Source organism: Scyliorhinus torazame, chromosome 11, assembly GCF_047496885.1.
Source record: "Scyliorhinus torazame isolate Kashiwa2021f chromosome 11, sScyTor2.1, whole genome shotgun sequence".
In the NCBI taxonomy this organism is placed as follows: Eukaryota; Metazoa; Chordata; class Chondrichthyes; order Carcharhiniformes; family Scyliorhinidae; genus Scyliorhinus; species Scyliorhinus torazame.
Window position 1 is genome coordinate 88128397 of NC_092717.1, and position 24591 is coordinate 88152987.

At 48.2% G+C, this 24591-nt stretch overlaps 1 protein-coding gene across 3 annotated transcripts in view; it reads right to left on the minus strand.

Moving 5' to 3' along the window:
• rbbp8 (retinoblastoma binding protein 8) overlaps positions 1-24591 on the minus strand; it is a 243628-nt gene that overhangs the window by 144490 nt on the left and 74547 nt on the right. For 2 of the 3 annotated variants that reach the window (XM_072467446.1, XM_072467444.1), the window contains exon 2: positions 1643-1831. In XM_072467446.1, coding sequence (XP_072323547.1) covers positions 1643-1763 — 121 coding nt within the window. In that variant the 5' untranslated portion in view covers positions 1764-1831. Of the gene's footprint in view, positions 1-1642; positions 1832-9702; positions 9876-24591 lie in introns of those variants that run through there. The other variant, XM_072467445.1, reaches the window with a different exon arrangement.

A 24591-nucleotide genomic window follows, 5' to 3' on the forward strand; every position in this document is an offset into this window, starting at 1 on the left:
ATCTCACAAGGCGTTCAGAGTGTCGCAAATCTTGCAAGACAAAACAGCCTTGTCGTCTTCCTGAGTCGGGCGGCTGAGACTGTTCAATCACACCCAATGACTCCAGGGGAGTGGGAAGAATTTACCTCCTGTTCAATTTAACAAGGTTTTAAGACAATAACCTGTCACATTTAACAACTGGAGGTGGGCCATTAAGACAAATCACTTGGGACATGGGATCCTAGCTAAGACAGCTTTCAAGACATGAACTAATCAAGTCACCGTTGGAATACATGGACAATGTCCTTTTTTTTGGATCCTCTGACAGTTGGAGAATGTAGCACAAACTATGTTTTAAGCAGGTTTTCTCAGCAGAAATGAAGACAAGCAATTTAGAGAGAAGACACAAGTGGAGTCCCTCCTTCCTCCCTCTCTCTCCAACCCACCTGGTAAGTGAACATCTAGGGGTGCGCTGCTGTAGGCAGAGATTTCTTGCAAGAATCCAGCACCCCAGAACAACCAACTTAGTTGCCGTGATCGTCAGTCGGAAACGCCATGACCACCAAATACAGCCTGAAGCCAGGTGAGTCATCAAACTATGGACGGGATTTACCGACCAACCCGCCAGTGTTTTTCCTAGGCAGAGGCATTTAAAGAGCTTAAAGGTGATGCTGCAGGAGACCCATCTGAGGGTGAAAGATCAGGTGAGGCTTAGGAAGGGTTGGGTGAGTCAGGTTTTGGGATTGATAGACGTATTGGTGGGCAAGAAGGTGAGGTTTCAGATGGAGAAAGTGGTGGCGGACCAGGGGTAGGTACGTAATAGTGACAGGGGTGTTAGAGGGTTTGTGTAGAGAGTCGGGGTTGCGGGCGCTGGCAATGGCGCCGCTTCCGATGGCTCCAGGAAAGTACTCGGTGAGTTGGGTGGTGGTTTGAAGATCTGAAGGCAGTTTAGGCAACATTTTAATCTGGGGGCCGGGTCAGGGGGCTGCGAGATATTGGAGATGGGAAGAGAGGGGGATCAATGAAATAAAGGACTTGTTTCTTGCGGGACGATTTACACATCTGGAGGAGTTAGCAGAGAAGTATGGGTTGGTGCAGGGGGAAGGGTTTAGGAAACTGCAGGTTTGAGATTTCGCAAGGAAGGTTTTCCCGGCCTTCCCAATAGCGCCGGCCATCTCGTTGCTGGAGGCGGTACTGCCAGCGGGAGGGCTGGAGGGGGGACTGGAGGGGGGGGGAGGATTGGGGGGGGACTGTTTTCTTTTTTCTATGGTGAAAATGATGAAAATATGGTTAATAACAGTATTTTTTTTTTTTTAAATTACGATTGATTATGCTCTGAAAAAGAATAAGTTGCACAGGACAACCAGGCTATATCCCAGTAAGAAGCTAGATAATCAGGAAAGAAAAACAAAACAGAAATTCTTGAGCTTGTTGGAAGCAAAGAGAATTAATGATTCACTGCAGTGATGAAGTATGACCAATTGTTATCAATGCATCAATTGGGATGATACCGGGCAAGTTCCATCAAATGCCCATGAAAAAGAATACAGAATGATGCAAAAAAAAAAAACACTAATGACTTACATGCGACAAAACCTCACATAGATTTTATATGTAATTTTACGAAATAAATGATGTTAATCCAGTAGTGATCATCATGTACCTTGTACTTCGTTGTCATGGCATTCTTTCAGTTTAGTCCAAATATCCTTAAATACATCTATGGCAGCTTCAGTTGTGCTCCCAGTGCCTGGACTCCCATAGTTTGCACTGGAGCTATTCATGGTACGGTTTGTATGTAGATTTTCAAAGCTACATACTGCAGTTAAAATTCTTCTTAATCAATTTGCACCTGCAAAACAGATTAGGTAAAACTGATCTTAGAGATTAAAGGCCAGAAAAATACTTTCCTTCTCCCCCACCTAATTTCCTCCCTTTTCTAGAGGGTAAATTACTAGATTCAGATGAAGACTCTTCAGCTCATCGGATCTCAATCCTTCTGAGAAAGCCCAATATAATTTTCCTGTTACAATGTATAGTCATGTTTAACAGGTACCGTCTGCAAAACACTCTTCCAAGCAATTCATTAACAATGCTCATCACTACCTATGTAAAACATAAACCTGGGTCAGAATTCTGTGCTCCACTTACTCGCAGGTTTCGGGGGTGGAGGAAGCATGAAACTGTAGAGACGAGATTCTCTCCGGTTTCCCGCCAGCCCTGACCACACAGCAATTTTATGCCAGGGAAGGCCAGGCTTCTGGAAGGAAGCCTGTCCTTGCTCCAATTAGACCGTAAGACGTAGGAGTAGATGTAGGCCATTTGGCCCATCAAGTCTATTCCACCATTCAATTGAGGCCCTTAATTGGCCAATTAAGTGCCTCCATCAGAAACCACCTTCTGAAGTTGGACGCCCCCCCCCCCCCCCCCCCCCCCCCCCCCCGTGTACACACACACACACACACACACACAACACACACACAACACACACACAACACACACACAACACACACACAACACACACACAACACACACACAACACACACACAACACACACACAAAATTTAGACCCTGGACTAATTCCTGGATTAATGCTGAGCTGTAGCTCAGATTGTGCCAGTAGCCTTCCAACATCTTTTCCTGGTATAATCCCAGCAGGTTATCCAGTCAGGGTGCAATACAACCAAGCCCAGTAGTTTTGCTTTTATATATAGCGATGAAATGAAAACTAAGTGTAATCTCACAAAGCACACCTATAATACTATAATAGAGAAAGTTGTAGAAATATAGCATATGTGATAGGAATTAGGCAATTTATGCAATTTAACACTGAAAATTATTGTACACTAATCAAACAAAAAATGTGCAGCTCAAGTACATAATGAATGGAACTGAATTGGTAGTGGAAGACTGAGAAAGACACTTTGAAATTACACTCATGGCTGTGGCGTGGTTATGGAGTACCGCAACCTTTTGAGGAACACCATTCTAGGTTGCCACTATCTTTGGCGTGAAAAAGGTTTCCCGGATTTAATCCTAACTGCTTTAACCTCCATTTGAATGATTATACCCCCTTGTTCTGGATTCCCCACTAGAGGAAATAGTTTTTCTGTATCTACATCATTGAATCTTAACAGCCTTAATCACTTCTCAACCATCTAAACTCAAGGGAAGAAGTATTAAGTTTTTGCTATCCTAAGTCTTTAATACCCTTAAGCTATCCACCAATAAAGAAAATTATTAACAGCTCTTCTACATCCCCCGCCAAGTTCAAAAAAAGACAAAGGAGGAAGAAATAAAACAAAGTAATTGTGGATCAGAGCGATTGAGAGAGTTAGGTCTAAATTAATTAAAGGAACAAACAAGGTAAAGTATACCAAAATAGTAGAACACAGATTACAAGTGGCATTTTCTGCCTCTGAATTGTTAGTCTCTCCTTTGTCATAGTGGTCCACAGCACTGTGTTATAAACCACACCGAGACCTATGGGGTTGAAGCTCCCTGTGAGTTCTGCCGACTACAGTCGCCACTCCACCAAGGCACATTCATGATTGAGTTCTATATGAAGTCGGCCAGGTATGAACCGACAGAACAGACCCGGCTGCGTTCTGATGTATATTGTACATATACCCACTTCGTAATAAACATAGTTTTCTTTCACTTACTCGGTTTGGACTCATCTGTGCCCTACTAAACACAGAAAAGCCCTTCGGTTCATCACACCTGCGCCTGTCAAAAACAACCACTTAACCATTCTAATCCCATTTTCCAGAACTGGACCCATAGCCTTGTATGCCTTGGCTTGATGGGCCGAATTACCTCCTTCTGCACTGTAAATGCTATGATCACAAGTGCACACATAAATACTTCTTAAATGTCATGAGCATCTCTGCCACCACCACCTTTTCAGGCAGTGAGTTCCAGACTCTCTCCACCCTCTGGGTGAAAAAGGGTTTCCTCACATCCCCTCTAAACCTCCTGCCCCTTAACTTAAATCTATGCCCCCTGGTCATTGATCCCACCACCAAGGGGAAATGTTTCTTCCTGTCTACTGTATCTATCTCCCTCATAATTTTACACATCTCAATCATGTCTACCCCTCAGACTCCTCTGCTCCAAGGAAAACAACCCCTGTCTGTCCAATCTCTCATCATAACTAATCTCTCCACCCAGGCAACATCCTGGTAAATCTCCTCAGCACCCTTTCAAGTGCTATCCCATCCTTCCTAGGATGTGGATTCCAGAACTGCACACAATACTCTAGCTGTGGCCTAACCAACATTTTATACAGTTCCAGCATAACCTCCCTGCTCTTAAAGTCTATGCCTTGGCTAATAAAGACAAGTATGCCATATGCCTTCATAACCACTGTATCCACCTGCCCTGTTACCTTAATGGACCGGTGTACATGCACACCAAGTACCCTCTGATCCTCAGTGCTTCCCAGGGTCCTGCCGTTTATCATGTATTCCCTTGCCTTGTTTGTCCTGCCCCAAGTGCATCACCTCGCCCTTATCCAAATTGAATTCCGTTTGCTACTGATCAGCCCATCTGACCAGCACATCTATGTCTTCCGGTAATCTAAGACTATCCTCACTATTTACCACCCCACCGATTTTCATATCTTCTGTGAACTTACTGATCAACCTCCTACATTCATGTCTAAATCATTTATATAAATCGCAAACAGCAAGGGCCCCAATACTGATCTCTGCTGGACCCCACTGGACACAGCTTCCAGTGTGAAAAACAGCCCTCGACCACCACCCTCTGCTTCCTGCCACTCAGCCAATTCTGGATCCAATTTACCAAATTTCCTTGGATCCATGGGCTCTTATCTTCACTATCAGTCTCCCATGTGAGACCTCATCAAAAACCTTACTGGAGTTCAAGTAGACTATGTCAAATGCCTTTCTCTCATCTACAGACCTGATCACCTCTTCAGAAAATTCAATCAAGTTGGTCAGACATGACCGCCCCTAAGAAAAACCATGCTGACTGTTCTCGATTAATCCCTGCATCTCCAAATGCAGATTAATCCCGTCTCTCAGAATTGCTTCCAATAGTTTCCCCATCACTGAGGGTAGATTGGCTGTAGTTTCCAGGTTTATCCCTTCCTCTCTTCTCGAATAATAGTACCACATTGGCTATCCTCTAGTCCTCCGGCACCTCTCCTGTGGCCAGAGAGGAATTGAAAATTGTTGCCAACTCCCCTGCTTTTTCCTCCCTTGCCTCATTCAACAGCCTGGGATACATTTCATCTGGACCTGGAGATTTATGTATCTTTAAGTTTGCCAGGCCACTCAGAATCACCTCTCCGTCTCTGTTGATCGCTTCAATTTTATTACAGTCCTTCTCCCTGATTTCTATACCCATACAATCTCTCTCACAAGTGAACACTGACACAATGTATTCATTTAGAACCCTGCCTACATCCTCCACACAAATTATCACTGTGGTCCTTAATAGGCTCTACTCTTTCCCTAGTTATCATTTTATCCTTAATGTACTAATAAACAAATTTAGAATTTCCCTTTATTTTACCCACCAGTATCCTTTCATGTTCCCTTTTTGCTCTCCTAATTTCCTTTTTAAGTTTCCTCTTGCACATCCTATACGTTTCTAGGGCTTTTACTGTTTTGAGTCTTCGATAAGCCTCCCTTTGTCTCCTTATTGAATGCTGTATATCCCTCGATATCCAGGGTTCACTAGATTTGCTGGTCCTACCCTTTTTCTTGAGTGTAACATGTTGGCCCTGTACTCTCCCTATTTCCTTCTTGAATGCTTCCCACTGTTCTGTCACAGATTTACCTAAAGGTATCTGCTCCCAGTCCACTCTGGCCAAATCATATCTGATCTCATCAATATCGGCCTTCCTCCAGTTTAGAACTCTGATCTCAGGCCCATCCTTGTCCTTATCCATAACAATCTTGAATTTAACAGAGTTATGATCACTGTCGACAAAATGCTCCCCCCCACTGATACTTCAACCACTTGCCCGGCTTTGTTACTGAAAATTCAGTCCATGCTCGCTCCCTCTCTTGTTGGACCTTCTATGTACTGGCTTAAAAAGTTATCCTGGATGCATTTTAAGAATTCTACTAACTCTAAAATTTTTACACTATAGCTACCCCAGTTAAAATTGGAGAAGTTGAACCCCCCCCCCCAATCATTATCCTATTAATTTTACACTTCTCTGAAATTTGCCTACATATCTGCTCCTCTATTTCTCTCAGACCTCAGACAGTTAGGGGGCCTATAGAACACTCCCAGCAATGTGATTGCTCCTTTCTGGTTTCTCAGTTCTACCCACAAAGCTTGAATTGAAGGGCCTTCTAAGATGTCACCCCTCCTTACTGCTATAATTGATTCCCTGATTAAAATTGTGAAGCCCCCCTCCTCTTTTACCCCCCTTCCCTTTCACACCTGAAGATCCTGGGCGGGATTCTGTGATCCTGAGGCTAAGTGTTGACACCGTCGGAAACACTGTCGCTTTTCCAGACGTAGTCAACATGGCCTCAGGATCAGCAATTCTGGCTGCTACAGGGGGCCAGCATGGCACTGGAGTGACCCTTGCCGCTCCAGCTGCTGATCACGGCGTCAATTGGGCGCCGTGGGGTCTGCGCATGCGCAGTGGCACCAACACGCGCATGCGCAGTGGCTCCCTTCTCCGCGACGACCCGGCGCAACATGGCGTAGGGCTACAGGGGCTGGCGCGGAAGAAAGGAGGTCCCCAGCAGGAGAGGCCGGCCCGCCGATCGGTGGGCCTCGATCGCGGGCCAGGCCACATCGGAGCCCCCCCCCCCCGGGGTCAGACCACCCCTGCCCCCCCAACAGGCCACCCCCGGACCCTTTCACGCCGAGGTCCCGCCGGCTGAGAGCAGGTTAGAATGGCGGCGGCGGGACTCGGGTTTTTTGCTACAGCTGCTCGGCCCATTATGAACTGAGGATATTTCTCCTGCAGCAGCGTTGGTGCCTGTAAAATAACAAAAGAACACTTTCAAAAGATGGAAAGAAAATTAAGAAAAATTAGGAAGTTTCAGGTTGAGAAAGTGAGGCAAGACGCAAGGTTTTAGGAACCAAACAGAATGTAGAAGTAATAAGAAGAAGAAGAAAAAGAAGAAGAATCGCTTATTGTCACAAGTAGGTTTCAATGAAGTTACTGTGAAAAGCTCCAAGTCGCCACATTCCGGCACCTGTTCGGGGAGGCTGGTATGGGAATTGAACCCCCGCTGCTGGCATTGTTCTGCATTACAAGCCAGCTATTTAGCCCACTGTGCTAAACCAGCCCCTGATGATTGTGATGACTGAAAATGTCAGCAATGGAGAACAGGGTGTAGATGAGTGAAAAACTGGAATGCAAGGGGGCGGCACACTAGCACAGTGGTTAGCAGTGTTGCTTCACAGCGCAAGAGACCCAGGTTCGATTCCTGGCTTGGGTCATTCTCTGTGCAGAGTTTGCCTCTTCTCCCAGTGTCTACGTGGGTTTCCTCCAGGTGCTCCGGTTTCCTCCCACAAGTGCTGAAAGATGTGCTGTTAGGTGATTTGGACATTCTGAATTCTTCCTCAGTGTACCTGAACAGGCACCAGAATGTGGAGACTAGGGGATTTTCACAGTAATTTTGCTGCAGTGTTAATGTAAGCCTACTTGTGACACTAAAAAAGTTTTAAAGGTCAGCGAAGGCTGCAAAAGCAGAGTAGAACAAAGCCTCAGAAGGAATTATAAATGGGGACAAAGAGTTTGAAGTCAATGCATTGTGGAAAGCAGAGGACAGCAAGGAGAGGAATTAAGTCAGGTGAGCACAGGAGTTGGTGTATTATGGATGCAAACAGTAGAATTTTACCTCAGTTGGATTTTGAAATTCCAGCATGGAGAACGGAAGTGACAAAGGTCTGAGAGAGGATGTTGCCAATGTGAGGAATGAGGTACAGAGAAAGCAGCAGTCAATGTGGTTAATGGACAAGATACGTTGTTTTGAGATAAGCCAAACTTAGGGTCAGACAGATCATTGGAGGTTGCATACCATCTGTTTTGGTCTCACAATGCATCCAAAAAGTGAGACATTTTCTGGTGAGGCTACCTGTTGACTGCACACCAATGTGCCTCAAGAGGATCCTTACAAACCTGCTACACATTCTTATGAAAATTCAATGTTTTCAAAAAATATTTTGGGATACAGTTCATAATTTGAGACCTGATGAATGGTATGAAATGAAAATGAAAGGAAAATCGCTTATTGTCACAAGTAGGCTTCAAATGAAGTTACTGCGAAAAGCCCCTAGTCGCCACATTCCGTTGCCTGTTCAGGGAGGCTGGTATGGGAATTGAACCATGCTGCTTGCCTGCCTTGGTCTGCTTTAAAAGCCAGCGATTTAACCTAGTGTGCTACACCAGCCCCTAATATTCCTCATAAATAATATTCTTTATTAGTGTCACAAGTAGACTTTCATTAACACTGCAGTTACGTTACTATAAAAATCTCCTAGTTGCCACACTCCAATGCCTGTTCGGGTACACGGAGGGAGAATTCAGAATGTTCAATTCACCTAACAAGCACGTCTTTCGGGACTTGTGGGAGGAAACCGGAGCGCCCAGAGGAAACCCATGCTGACACGGGGAGAACGTGCAAATTTAGCACACTGGGCTAAATCGCTGGCTTTTAAAGCAGACCAAGCAGGCCAGCAGCGCGGTTCAATTCCCGTACCAGCCTCCCCGAACAGGCGCCGGAGTGTGGCGACTAGGGGCTTTTCACAGTAACTTCATTTGAAGCCTACTTGTGACAATAAGCAATTTTCATTCATTCAATTTCGCACAGGCAATGACCCAAGTCAGGAATCGAACCTGGGTCCCTGGCGCTGTGAAACAACAGTGCTAACTACTGCACTACCGTGCTGTCCAAAATCAAAGTGGAGAACATGGTTATCGATCCCACTACCTCTCACATGCAAAGCAAGCACTCTACCATTTGAGCTAATTCACCTGTAAGCATGCTTGCAAGGAACAAGTGACTTTGGACCCAAAGCTTATCGCCACTGGCGACTTCCTTGCTTAATAGCTGGGTTTGTTGTAGATTAACTGCTCAAGATTTGTTGCTATCATTCTTTGAAGAGTGCATTATCATGGTATCATGCACTTCTTTCACTTCCATACAGCCAACCAAGCTGTTGCAAACTTGGCACTAACCGCAGTCATTAGTGATGCATAGTACTAAGAGCTATTGCACTTCAATGCTAAGTAATTTACAGCATATGGGATTGAATTATTGAATGAAATAGAATTGGAGTTCAGTGAACAAGATGAAAGACATCATTTATTTTAAAGCCAGAAGTTTCCAGTATTGTTCGGCATGACAAAACATGCCCTCATTCCTTTCTATTCAGCTTCTCACGTACAACTGGACGACGACTGGTTAATCAATTACCAAATGAAAGTCTACAGTGCTTGTTTTTTGAGTTTTAACATAATGGATTGTATATCACTCGAGAAAATGATGAGATCCCTATTCACAGCAAATTCTTTTTCTGACCAATAGTTTCCTACTTCAAAGCTAGATTTAAGAAAATGAATAGATTATCATTTTCTTTTGAAAGAAAATTTACAACACAATGACACTTATTTTTAAAATTTACAGATACGACATCTGATCCTACTAATATCTAAATTTCATAACACAAACTTAATACATATAATGTTCACATGTATCTTAAAATACCATCACGTACCTTAAAACTTAAATTGTGGGGAAACCTCTTGAGCAAATGTTTAATCTTGGCATTTTCTCGATCTCCAATCCTCATGTGTATTACAGGAGGTAAAATGCATGGACCACACTCGGTCTCTTAAGAAAACTGCTGTTCAGCTCAAGCTGTCTGTTTCTGCTAGGGCATATATGTAAATGCACAATGGATAGCCCAATATGCTTTTCACAACTGGTTGAGCAGGTTTGTATACTCTCTGGGACTGGGAATCAAACCAGAATTTGTTGGCATAACAGCCCAGCTAAACTGGTTTTTCACTCAACTGGAAACTGGTTCAACCAGTCTGCATCAAAGGAAAGTTCAAGCCGCAGAGGTGATTCAGGAATCAGCCCGATATACAAAAACACGCCACACTGTCAACTTCCAATGCATCCAAGTTAAACAGATGAACACAACTCACTGGATACAACTCCCGTTTAATAACACTTTGAACCAGTTTTAACACAGAATGTTCCATTGCTGCATTTGATTCAAATTTACCATTAAAATTTGATTTTGATATATGAAGGATCAACAGAATAAAAGTCAGGTATTCAACTCAGAAGTAAGGATCAAAATATAACCCGAGTCTCCACTTGCTTTCGTGCTTACGTCCTTAAGCTGCACAGTATGAAACTGAACAAGTTTTGTTTGTCGTAACTGGTTAAGTTAAATTTTATTTTGTACGATGACAAAACGTAAGCATTGATTCACAGCAGATTCAGTGGAAATGAAAAATAGCTTAAAGAATGAAGCTCCTCTAAAGGATAAAATGTTTAAACCTCAAGTACAGAGCTAGGTAGAGATGAAAACTACTGGGCTGCATTCCCACTGCTTTCTGCAAGCCAGTTGCAACCTGAAAAATTGCACTTACTCATATTTGAGCACACACACACAACTGCACATTACTGACACAGCCTGTCACATTTTCTGGCATTTGTACTGCAAGCAGTTGCACACGGGATGCCTGTAAAGGTATATTGGGATGGAATGGGTATGTGGGGAACAGAAATGGACAATACTTCAGATTGCAAGCCTCAATGAAAGTTGTGGTTGTGTTTGTGATGATCGTGACTTTAAGTGAAACAATTTTAGACGAATCATGCATTCCCTTAGTAATCAATGTTAAAGCTGTTAAGTTCCTTTTCACGTTTGCAACCTGGAAAAAACATTTTTAACCCAGAAAAACAATGTACAGATTTAAATACTGTACCACTCATAATTTACAAATAAAATCATGGAATCCCAACAATGCAGAAAGCGGCTATTTGGCCCATCGAGCCTGCACCGACCCTCCGAAAGAGCACCCTACCTAGGCCCACTCCCCCGCCCCATCCCCACAACCCCTCCTAATCTGCACATTTTTGGACTGTGAGAGGAAACCGGAGCATCCGGAAGAAACCCGCACAGACACAGGGAGAAAATACAAACTCTGCATAGTCAACCAAGGCCAGAATTGAACCTAGGTCGCTGGCACTGTGAGGCAGCAGTGCTAACCATTGTGCCACCGTGTCGCCCTAAATAAATCACAAAATATAAAAGAAATACTGTATAAATTTAAATTTGATAATACTCTTTCTTCTCAGGCAGTCGTTTGGGTGCAGGAATGACTTGTTTCATCGTGGGACTGATGGATCCAGAGAAAGCTGGTGAGTCCAATGAACAACCCCAACACTGTTACATGTAGGCTTTGTTGCTTGAAGGGTCAGTTAGCGCTGTTGCTTACCATAAGACATAGGAGTGGAAGTAAGGCCATTCGGCCCATCGAGTCCACTCCACCATTCAATCATGGCTGATTTCAACTCCATTTACCCGCTCTCTCTCCATAGCCCTTAATTCCTCGAGAAATCAAGAATTTATCAACTTCTGTCTTAAAGACACTCAACGTCCCGGCCTCCACCGCCCTCTGTGGCAATGAATTCCACAGACCCACCACTCTCTGGCTGAAGAAATTTCTCCTCATCCCTGTTCTAAAGTGACTCCCTTTTATTCAAAGGCTGTGCCCCCGGGTCCTCGTCTCCCCTGTTAATGGAAACAACTTCCCTACATCCACCCTATCTAAGCCATTCATGCTTGGAAGTTTTTGCACTCTCTCTGCTCCTTTGACTTAGCCTCTGCATGTTCCCCAGATTCAGTGCCTTCCCAAATCAATCTTCTCCCATTTTGATCTGTCACAGTGGAGGAGATGTTTGACCTCTTCAGGGATGCTTTGAGGACATCCCTAAAGTATTGCAGTGGAGATCGACTGGAGTGATTTAATCCTTCGAAGCTGGACGTGAGGCTTGGGAAGAACTTGCTGTTTCACCGCTTTACTTGCCACTGGATTTAGAAAATCCTTTGAAGATACTGCTGGTGCACTACCTCACTGCTTCAGAAGGGCCAGACATGGGGGGCTTCAAAATTAACTGGGCAATTCCAGAGTCAGCTTTTTAAAGGGTACACCCAGTATTTTGCACCCAAAATGACTTCTGTGCCTCTCACAGCAGGCACACCTCGTGATCTAAAATTCAGTTAAGCTTGTTGCAGAGTTAAGAAATTGGCCTTTTCTTCCCAGAAATGCACATTCCAGGCTTCAATATTTTATTTGTGATGCACGATCATGAGGTTGTAGCACAACTGAAGGCTTTAATAGACTAGAACGGTTCCCCAGCAGCTCAGGTACAGAATGAGGGCTGCTGGGACGGCACTGATTCTTATACCCCGCCTATCAGGGCGGAGCTACATACTATATAGCCAATGGTAAACACCCAGGTTTAACCAATGGAACTTCAGCCTCTCGGGTACTGCAATACCTGATAATACCACATTCACCCCCTGTTAAAAAGGGGTCCGGTGGGGGTGGTGGCCAGCGGCTACAACTGTATTCAACACGGTATGATCAGATATGGAGGTACCGTGATACCTCCTTACAGTGTTCAGTATTTACAGTTACAGATTGGTTAAACTGAAGCAATCAGTCGGTCGGGTGCCCTGGTCGTCCTCTGGGATCATCTGAGCCTCGGTGGTGATTCCGGTGGGAGTCCAGGCGTCTGCGACTCCGGGAGTGTGGCTTCGGCCTCCATGGCAGCTTTGTCACCCCTAGACAGCGCTGGTGGGGAAACCGGTTGACCTGGGAGGGAGGTGCCTGTAGGGGGCGTCGGTGGGTGGGAGGGCCCAGGCAGGGGCGGCGGGAGGACTGACCTTCCTGTGAGGTGCTGTGGAAGGAGGGGGGTGCGCGTGGGGTTCCGGCGGACGCCAGGTCCCGTAGGGAGACCGTATCCTGTCGGCCGTCAGGGAACACCACGTAGGCGTATTGGGGGTTAGCGTGCAGCAGATGGACCCTCTCGACCAAAGGGTCTGACTTGTGCGCCCACACGTGTTTTCGGAGCAGGATGGGTCTGGGTGTTGCTAGCCAGGTCGGGAGCGAGGTCCTGGAGGAGGACTTCCTGGGGAAGACAAGGAGACGTTCGTGAGGTGTCTGATTGGTGGTCGTACAGAGCAGTGACCGGATGGAGTGGAGGGCCTCCTCGAGGACATCTTGCCAGCGGGAGACTGGGAGGTTCCTGGACCGTAGGGCCAGTAGAAGGGTCTTCCAGACCGTTCCGTTCTCCCTCTCTACCTGCCCGTTTCCCCGGGGGTTGTAACTGATCGTCCTGCTTGAGGCGATGCCCTTGCTGAGCAGGAATTGACACAGTTCGTCGCTCATAAAGGAGGACCCTCTATCACTGTATGAACGTGGGGAAACCGAACAGTGCAAAGATACTATGGAGGGCCTTGATGACGGTGGTTGCGGTCATGTCTGGGCAGGGGATGACGAATGGGAACCGGGAGTACTCGTCAACCACGTTCAGGAAATACGTGGAGGGGAGGGGGCCTTTGAAGTCCATGCTGAGGCGTTCAAACGGACGGGAAGCCTTTATCAGGTGCGCCCTCTCTGGCCGGTAGAAGTGCGGTTTGCACTCCGCGTAGATTTGGCAGTCCCTGGAGGCTGTCCTGACCTCCTTGACGGAGTAGGACAGGTTGCGGGTCTTAACAAAGTGGAAAAAGCGAGTGACCCCGGGGTGGCAGAGGTCCTCGTGGAGGGCTCGGAGGCGGTCCACTTGTGCGGTGGCACGTGCCGCGGGACAGGGCGTCAGGAGGCTCGTTTCGCTTCCCAGGACGATACAAGATCTCGTAGTTGTAGGTGGAGAGTTCCATCCTCCACCGCAAGATCTTGTCGTTTTTCATCTTGCCCCGCTGTGCATTATCGAACATGAACGCCACCGACCGTTGGTCAGTGAGGAGAGTGAATCTCCTGCCGGCCAGGTAATGCCTCCAGTGTCGCACAGCTTCTACTATGGCCTGGGCCTCCTTTTCGACTGAGGAGTGGCGGATTTCGTAAGCATGGAGGGTACGGGAGAAGAAGGCCATGGGTCTGCCCGCTTGGTTGAGGGTGGCCGCCAGAGCTATGTCAGACGCATTGCTCTTGACCTGGAAGGGGAGGGACTCGTTGATGGTGTGCATCGTGGCCTTTGCAATGTCTGCTTCGATGCGGCTGAAGGCCTGGCGGGCCTCCATCGACAGGGGGAAGGTTGTGTACTGGATCAGGGGACGGGCTTTGTCTGCGTAGTTAGGGATCCACTGGGCATAGTAGCTAAAAAAAACCGAGGCAGCGCTTCAAGGCCTTGGGGCAGTGAGGGAGGGGGAACTCCATGAGGGAGCGCATGCGTTCAGGGTCGAGGCCTATAGCTCCATTTCGCACTACATAGCCGAGAATGGCTAGACGGTCGGTGCTAAACACGCATTTATCCTCATTGTACGTTAAGTTAAGGATTTTAGCGGTCTGGAGAAATATTCGGAGATTGGTGTCGTGGTCCTGCTGGTCATGGCTGCAGATGGAGACGTTATCAAGATACGGAAACGTTGCGTGTTAAGCCGTACTGATCCACCATTCGGTCCATCTCGCGTTGGAAGACCGAGACCCCGTTAGTGACACTGAAGGGAACCCTTAAAAATTGGTAGAGCCACCCATCTGCTTCGAAGGCAGTGTATTTGCGGTCACTAGTGCAGAGGTGTAGCTGGTGGTAGGCGGACTGGAGATCCACCGTGGAGAAGACCTTATAATGCGCGATCCTGTTTACCAGGTCGGATATGCGGGGGAGAGGGTACGCGACCAGCTGCGTAAATCTGTTGATGGTCTGACTGTAGTCAATGACCATCCTATGCTTCTCCCTGGTCTTTACCACCACTACTTGGGCTCTCCAGGGACTGTTGCGAGCTTCAATGACCCCTTCCCTCAGTAGCCTTTGGACCTCCGACCTAATGAAGGTCCGGTCCTGGGCTCCTGGTGGCGACAGATTTGCAATCCGGGGTGAGGTTCGCAAACAGGGAAGGCTGGTCGACCTTAAGGGTCACGAGGCCGCAGACAGTAAGGGGGGGGGGGGCATAGGGCCGCCGAATTGGAAGGTTAGACTTTGCAGGTTACATTGGAAGTCCAACCCCAGGAGTGTAGCCGCGCAGAGGTGCGGAAGGACATAAAGGCGGAAATTGTTGAATTTCCTTCCTTGGACCGTGAGGTTTGCTAGACAGAACCCCTTTATCTCCACTGAGTGGGAACCAGAGGCCAGGGAGATTCTTTGATTTACGGGATGGGTAAAAGGTGAACAGCGCCTTACCGTGTCAGGGTGTATAAAGCTCTCCGTGCTCCCAGAGTCGATCAGGCAGGACGTCTCGTGGCCGTTGATGAAGACCGTCGTCACTGCTGTTGAGTGTTCGATGTTGAGTTTGGTCCAGAGTTACCGAGGCCAGACGCAGTAGTTGTGAATTTTGATCGGGCAGAGTAGTAGGCCGGGCTGGGGTCCTGGGGCCCCATCCAAGATGGCGTCTCCCATCGGTCGCACATGGTGGTCGGAGATGGACTAAATGGCGGGGCCCATCCGTCCAGCGCAGTGTCCTGGGAACAAGATGGCGGCGCCCGTGGGCCGCACGTGGCCCTAGGATACGGGGGTGGCGGTGACTGCTGGCCGCCTGGGGCCCGAGGAGAAGTTCGCTGTGGCAGCCCGGAGTCACCGCTGGAGACAGCGGCCACCGCTCGTGCCTGGAAGACTCCCACAAAATGACCCTTCTTGCCGCACCCTTTGCAGGTGGATGTGCGGGCTGGGCAGCGCTGGCAGGGGTGCTTTTCCTGCCCGCAGAAGAAACAGCGGGGCCCATTGGAGTTGGCGGGACGCCTTACAGTGCAGGCCTGCGGGGACACGGGGAAGGTCTGTGGGGCTGTCGCTGCGGGATTCCACGCTGCCCAGGGGGCCGCTGCGCGGTCGGGCATGTAGGATTGTGCGTTCCTGGAGGCAACGTCCATGGACCCTGCCAGGGCCCGTGCCTCCCTAAGTCCCAGGGTGTCTTTCTCTAAAAGACACTGGCGGATCTCTGAGGAGCTCATACCTGCTACGAAGGCATCCCGGACTAGGAGTTCCGTGTGGTCGCTCGCCGAAACTTGCGGGCAGCCACAGTTTCTGCCCAGCACCAGTAGCGCGCGGTAGAACTCCTCCAACGATTCCCCGGGGCATTGTCGTCTCGTTGCAAGCAGGTGACGTGCGTAGACCTGATTTACTGGGCGGATATAATGTCCTTTTAAAAGTTTGACTGCTGCATCAAAGTCTTCCGCCTCCTCGATGAGGGTGTAGATCCCAGGCCTTACCCTTGAGTGCAGGAGATGCAGTTTCTGCTCCCCCGAGGTGATGCCTCCAGCCGTCTCAAGGTAGCCTTTGAAACACGCCAGCCAGTGCTTAAATATCGGCGCCGAGTTCGCCGCGTGGGGACTGAGTTGCAGACACTCTGGCTTGATTCGGAGATCCATCCTTTCTACTTAAGTGTAGTCTATTAAATTGATGCACGATCAATAACTACTAAAACGAGGTTGTAGCACAACTGAAGGCTTTAATAGACTAGAACTGTTCCCCAGCAGCTCAGGTATAGAATGAGGGCTGCTGGGACGGCACAGATTCTTATACCCCCCCTATCAGGGCAGAGCTACATACTATACAGCCAACGGTAAACGTCTGGACATGACGATTGCCTTCCTAACATTTTAAAAGAGGTAGCTGCAGCGATAGTGGATGCCTTAGTTTTGATTTTCTAGAATTTCTTAGATTCTAGAATAAAAACAGAAAACGCCATAAAAACTCAGCAGATCTAGCAGCATCTGTGGAGAGAGCAACAAACAGAGTTAACGTCGAGCCTACATGACTGAACAACTCTCAGGGATTGGAAGGTAGAGAACATAAACCTGCTTTTAAAGATATTAAAGAAGAAAAAGAAAAAGCTGGGAACTTTAGGTCAGCACCCAGCCCCACATTAAAAGGCAAAATGCTAGAATCTATTATTCAGGACATGGTTACTTAAACAATCATATTATTCAGCAGAATCAGGACTCAATAACGATTGGGAAATTGTGTTTGACAAATCAGCCAGTTTTTTTTGAGGATGTAATTATTAGGATGATTAGGGAGAACCAATGGATGTTCTATATTTGCATTTTCAAAAAACAAACAATCAACAAGGTGCCACATAAAATAAGACTTGTGGGGTTGGGGGAAATTGAGGACTGGCTAGTACACAGGAAAAAAAAAAAAAGAGTAGGAACAAATGGATTTCTTTCAAGGTTGCAGGCAGAAAGTAGCAGGGTACACAAGGATCAGCAATTTACAATCTATCATGTAGCCACCTGAGTTGGCCACTTCCCGACTCAAAATGGAGAACATAGAACATAGAACGATACAGCGCAGTACAGGCCCTTCGGCCCACGATGTTGCACCGAAACAAAAGCCAACTAACCTACACTATACCATTATCCTCCATATGCTTATCCAATAAACTTTTAAATGCCCTCAATGTTGGCGAGTTCACTACTGTTGCAGGTAGGGCATTCCACGGCCTCACCACTCTTTGCGTAAATAACCTACCTCTGACCTCTGTCCTATATCTATTACCCCTCAGTTTAAAGCTATGTCCCCTCGTGCCAGCCATTTCCATCCGCGGGAGAAGGCTCTCACTGTCCACCCTATCTAACCCCCTGATCATTTTGTATGCCTCTATTAAGTCTCCTCTTAACCTACTTCTCTCCAACGAAAACAACCTCAAGTCCATCAGCCTTTCCTCATAAGATTTTCCCTCCATACCAGGCAACATCCTGGTAAATCTCCTCTGCACCCGCTCCAAAGCCTCCATGTCCTTCCTATAATGCGGTGACCAGAACTGTACGCAATACTCCAAATGCGGCCGTACCAGAGTTTTGTACAGCTGCAACATGACCTCCTGACTCCGGAACTCAATCCCTCTACCAATAAAGGCCAACACTCCATAGGCCTTCTTCACAACCCTATCAACCTGGGTGGCAACTTTCAGGGATCTATGTACATGGACACCTAGATCCCTCTGCTCATCCACACTTCCAAGAACTTTACCATTAGCCAAATATTCCGCATTCCTGTTATTCCTTCCAAAGTGAATCACCTCACACTTCTCTACATTAAACTCCATTTGCCACCTCTCAGCCCAGCTCTGCAGCTTATCTATGTCCCTCTGTAACCTGCTACATCCTTCCACACTGTTGACAACACCACCGACTTTAGTGTCGTCTGCAAATTTACTCACCCACCCTTCTGCGCCTTCCTCTAGGTCATTGATAAAAATGACAAACAGCAACGGCCCCAGAACAGATCCTTGTGGTACGCCACTTGTAACTGAACTCCATTCTGAACATTTCCCATCAACCACCACCCTCTGTCTTCTTTCAGCTAGCCAATTTCTGATCCACATCTCTAAATCACCCTCAATCCCCAGCCTCCGTATTTTCTGCAATAGCCTACCGTGGGGAACCTTATCAAACGCTTTGCTGAAATCCATATACACCACATCAACTGCTCTACCCTCGTCTACCTGTTCAGTCACCTTCTCAAAGAACTCGATAACGGACTTCCGGGTGCGGCGATCACCAGCTGAGTCGCACGTTTCGGCAGCTCCCGGTGAAACGGACTTTTGGGCTCTTGATAGGAGCCCCAACGGCAATTTTGACGGCTAAAAACACTGTGCGGTAAACCAGAAGGGAATCCCCCCTGGATACGGATGAAAAAAGGAGGAGAAAGTGGCCGGATTGCAGTGGATCCTTTAGAACAGCGGCAAGGAAGGCAAGCAAAAACCAAGATGGCGTCGGAAGGTGGCAGTTTAACATGGGGCCCTGAACAACAAGAGTTCTTGAAATGCTGTGTGGAAGAGCTCAAAAAGGAAATGAAGAAAGAGCTGTTGGCCCCGATACTACAGGCGATCGAAGGGCTAAAGGAGAAACAAAAGACCCAGGAGCGGGAGCTTCGGGTCGTGAAGGCAAAGGCAGCCGAGAATGAGGACGACATACAGGGCCTGGTGGTGAAGACGGAGACGCATGAGGCACATCAGAAACGATGTGTGGAAAGGTTGGAGGCACTGGAGAACAACGCAAGGAGGAACAACCTGAGGATTCTTGGTCTTCCTGAAGGTGTGCAGGGAGCGGACGTCGGGGCATATGTGAGCACGATGCTGCACTCGTTAATGGGAGCGGAGGCCCCGGCGGGTCCGTTGGAGGTGGAGGGAGCATACCGAGTGATGGCGCGAGGGCCGAGAGCAGGAGAAATTCCCAGAGCCATAGTGGTGAGATTCCTCCGTTTTAAGGATAGAGAAATGGTCCTTAGATGGGCAAAGAAAACTCGGAGCAGTAAATGGGAGAATGCGGTGATCCGCGTTTATCAAGACTGGAGTGCGGAGGTGGCGAGAAGGAGGGCGAGCTTTAATCGGGCCAAGGTGGTGCTTCATAAAAAGAAGATAAAATTTGGAATGCTGCAACCGGCAAGACTGTGGGTCACATATCGAGGGAGGCACCACTACTTTGAGACGGCGGATGAAGCGTGGACTTTTATTGTGGAAGAAAAACTGGAATGAGCGGGTTATTAAAAAGAACGTTTGAACAAAGTGGTGGGGCGAATGTGGGGGGCAAAGAGGGGGGTTAAAAAGGGGGGAAAGAGGAGTTTTATGTACTAATCCTGCGATGTGGTAACTTTTCTCTCTTCCACAGGTGGTGATGGGGGGAGATGGGGAGGTGGAGGAGATGGGGCGTTGGCCATTGGGGGCAGGGCCAAGGGAGAAGCACGGGCTTGGTTCCCGCGCTATGATAATCATGGCGGGAATAGAGAAGCAGGAAGGAGGGGGCATCGCACGGTGCGAGCCGAGGTCACGGGGGGAAGCCGAGCTCGGCCAGAGTTTGCTGACTTCTGGGAGCAACATGGGGGGAGTAATTACGCTAGCGGGGGATCTAGCGGGGGGGGGGGGTGGGAGGGGGGAATTACTGGGTGGCTGCTGCTGGGGAGAGGGGGGAGCTGGTATGGGAGGGGATGGGCGAGGGGGCACCGCCTGGGGGAGATACAGCTGCGTGGAAACCGGGTGAGGAGCTGGAAAAAGGGGGGGGGGGGGGTAGGAAGCCCCCCCAACCCGGCTGATCACGTGGAACGGGAGAGGGCTGAACGGGCCGATAAAGAGGGCACGGGTACTCGCACACCTTAAGAAACTTAAGGCAGATGTGGTTATGTTACAGGAAACGCACCTGAAACTGATAGACCAGGTTAGGCTACGCAAAGGATGGGTGGGACAGGTGTTCCATTCGGGGCTAGATGCGAAAAACAGGGGGGTGGCTATATTAGTGGGGAAGCGGGTAATGTTCGAGGCAAAGACTATAGTGGCGGATAACGGGGGCAGATACGTGATGGTGAGTGGCAAACTACAGGGGGAGACGGTGGTTTTGGTAAACGTATATGCCCCGAACTGGGATGATGCCAATTTTATGAGGCGGATGCTAGGACGCATTCCGGACCTAGAGATGGGAAAGCTGATAATGGGGGGAGATTTTAATATGGTGTTGGAACCAGGGCTGGATAGGTCGAAGTCCAGGACTGGAAGGAGGCCGGCAGCAGCCAAGGTACTTAAAGATTTTATGGAGCAGATGGGAGGTGTAGACCCGTGGAGATTTAGCAGACCTAGGAGTAAGGAGTTCTCGTTTTTCTCCTATGTCCATAAAGTCTACTCGCGAATAGACTTTTTTGTGCTGGGAAGGGCGTTGATCCCGAAGGTGAGCGGAACGGAGTATACGGCTATAGCCATTTCGGATCACGCTCCACACTGGGTAGACTTGGAGATAGGGGAGGAAACAGGAGGGCGCCCACCCTGGAGAATGGACATGGGACTAATGGCAGATGAGGGGGTGTGTCTAAGGGTGAGGGGGTGCATTGAAAAGTACTTGGAACTCAATGATAATGGGGGGGTCCAGGTGGGAGTGGTCTGGGAGGCGTTGAAGGCGGTGGTTAGAGGGGAGCTGATATCAATAAGGGCACATAAAGGGAAGCAGGAGAGTAAGGAACGGGAGCGGTTGCTGCAAGAACTTTTGAGGGTGGACAGACAATATGCGGAAGCACCGGAGGAGGGACTGTACAGGGAAAGGCAAAGGCTACATGTAGAATTTGACTTGCTGACTACGGGCACTGCAGAGGCACAATGGAGGAAGGCACAGGGTGTACAGTACGAATATGGGGAGAAGGCGAGCAGGTTGCTGGCACACCAATTGAGGAAAAGGGGAGCAGAGAGGGAAATAGGGGGAGTGAGGGATGAGGAAGGAGAGATGGAGCGGGGAGCGGAGAGAGTGAATGGAGTGTTCAAGACATTTTATAAAAAATTATATGAAGCTCAACCCCCGAATGGGAGGGAGAGAATGATGGGCTTTTTGCATCGGCTGGAATTTCCCAAGGTGGAAGAGCAGGAAAGGGTGGGACTGGGAGCACAGATCGAGGTAGAAGAAGTGGTGAAAGGAATTAGGAGCATGCAGGCCGGAAAGGCCCCGGGACCGGATGGATTCCCAGTCGAATTCTATAGAAAATATGTGGACTCGCTCGCCCCGGTATTGACGAGGACCTTTAATGAGGCAAAGGAAAGGGGACAACTGCCCCCGACTATGTCTGAAGCAACAATATCGCTTCTCTTAAAGAAGGAAAAGGACCCGCTACAATGCGGGTCCTATAGACCTATTTCCCTCCTAAATGTAGATGCCAAGATCCTGGCCAAGGTAATGGCAATGAGAATAGAGGAATGTGTCCCGGGGGTGGTCCACGAGGACCAAACTGGGTTTGTGAAGGGGAGACAGCTGAACACGAATATACGGAGGCTGTTAGGGGTAATGATGATGGCCCCACCAGAGGGGGAAACGGAGATAATAATGGCGATGGATGCCGAGAAAGCATTTGATAGAGTGGAGTGGGATTATTTGTGGGAGGTGTTGAGGAGATTTGGTTTTGGAGAGGGGTATGTTAGATGGGTGCAGCTGTTGTATAGGGCCCCGATGGCGAGCGTGGTCACGAATGGACGGGGATCTGCATATTTTCGGCTCCATAGAGGGACAAGGCAGGGATGCCCTCTGTCCCCATTATTGTTTGCACTGGCGATTGAGCCCCTGGCGATAGCGTTGAGGGGTTCCAAGAAGTGGAGGGGAGTACTTAGAGGAGGAGAAGAACACCGGGTATCTTTGTATGCGGACGATTTGCTACTATACGTGGCAGACCCGGCGGAGGGGATGCCAGAAATAATGTGGATACTTGGGGAGTTTGGGGATTTTTCAGGGTATAAATTGAACATGGGGAAAAGTGAGTTGTTTGTGGTGCATCCAGGGGAGCAGAGTAGAGAAATAGAGGACCTACCGTTGAGGAAGGTAACAGGGGACTTTCGTTACCTGGGGATCCAGATAGCCAAGAATTGGGGCACACTGCATAGGTTAAATTTAACGCGGTTGGTGGAACAAATGGAGGAGGATTTTAAGAGATGGGATATGGTATCCCTGTCACTGGCAGGGAGGGTGCTGGCGGTTAAGATGGTGGTCCTCCCGAGATTCCTCTTTGTGTTTCAGTGCCTCCCGGTGGTGATCACGAAGGCTTTTTTTAAAAGGATTGAAAAGAGCATCATGGGTTTTGTGTGGGCCGTGAAGACCCCGAGAGTGAGGAAGGGATTCTTACAGCGTAGCAGGGATAGGGGGGGGGCTGGCACTACCGAGCCTAAGTGAGTATTATTGGGCCGCTAATATTTCAATGGTGAGTAAGTGGATGGGAGAGGAGGAGGGAGCGGCGTGGAAGAAATTAGAGAGGGCGTCCTGTAGGGGGACTAGCCTACAGGCTATGGTGACAGCCCCATTGCCGTTCTCACCGAGGAACTACACCACAAGCCCGGTGGTGGTGGCTGCACTGAAGATTTGGGGACAGTGGAGACGGCATAGGGGAAAGACTGGAGCCTTGGGGGGGGTCCCCGATAAGAAACAACCATAGGTTTGCCCCGGGGGGAATGGATGGGGGATATGGAATGTGGCAAAGAGCAGGAATAACGCAACTGAAAGATCTGTTTGTGGATGGGAAGTTCGCGAGTCTGGGAGCGCTGACCGAGAAATATGGGTTGCCCCAAGGGAATGCATTTAGGTATATGCAACTGAGGGCTTTTGCGAGGCAAAAGGTGAGGGAATTCCCGCAGCTCCCGACACAAGAGGTGCAGGACAGAGTGATCTCAAAGACATGGGTGGGGGATGGTAAGGTGTCAGATATATATAGGGAAATGAGGGACGAAGGGGAGACTATGGTAGATGAACTAAAAGGGAAATGGGAAGAAGAGCTGGGGGAGGAGATCGAGGAGGGGCTGTGGGCAGATGCCCTAAGCAGGGTAAACTCGTCGTCCTCGTGTGCCAGGCTAAGCCTGATTCAGTTTAAGGTATTACACAGGGCGCATATGACTGGAGCACGGCTCAGTAAATTTTTTGGGGTGGAGGATAGGTGTGCGAGGTGCTCGAGAAGCCCAGCGAATCATACCCATATGTTTTGGTCATGCCCGGCACTACAGGGGTTTTGGATGGGGGTGACAAAGGTGCTTTCAAAAGTAGTGGGGGCCCGGGTCGAACCAAGCTGGGGGTTGGCTATATTTGGGGTTGCACAAGAGCCGGGAGTGCAGGAGGCGAGAGAGGCCGATGTTTTGGCCTTTGCGTCCCTAGTAGCCCGGCGCAGGATATTGTTAATGTGGAAAGAAGCCAAGCCCCCGGGGGTGGAGACCTGGATAAATGACATGGCAGGGTTTATAAAGCTAGAGCGGATTAAGTTCGTTCTAAGGGGGTCGGCTCAAGGGTTCACCAGGCGGTGGCAACCGTTCGTCGAATACCTCGCAGAAAGATAGATGGAATGGAAAAAAGAAGGCAGCAGCAGCAGCCCAGGATCGGGGGGGGAGGAGGAGGAGGAACCAGAAGGACTCTCAGGGTTGTTAATATATACTGTATAATATGTATAGGTCATTGCGACAGATAATTGGACTGTTAAATTATATTTTTGGAGAGTGTTACTTGTGATAAGGCAGTTGCTAATTAGGGTTATTTTTCATTTTTGTTATTTATTATTTATTCATTTTTTGTTTATAAAATAGGTCATTGTTATTTGTGTTGTTATAGTATTGTGTAAAGGATGCACAATGTACTGTGTTGGTTGACCAAAAATTTTCAATAAAATATTTATTTTAAAAAAAGAACTCGATAACGTTTGTGAGGCATGACCTACCCTTTACAAAGCCATGCTGACTATCCCTGATCATATTATTCCTATCTAGATGATTATAAATCTTGTCTCTTATAATCCCCTCCAAGACTTTACCCACTACAGACGTGAGGCTCACCGGTCTATAGTTGCCGGGGTTGTCTCTGCTCCCCTTTTTGAACAAAGGGACCACATTTGCTATCCTCCAGTCCTCTGGCACTATTCCTGTAGCCAATGATGACATAAAAATCAAAGCCAAAGGTCCAGCAATCTCTTCCCTGGCCTCCCAGAGAAT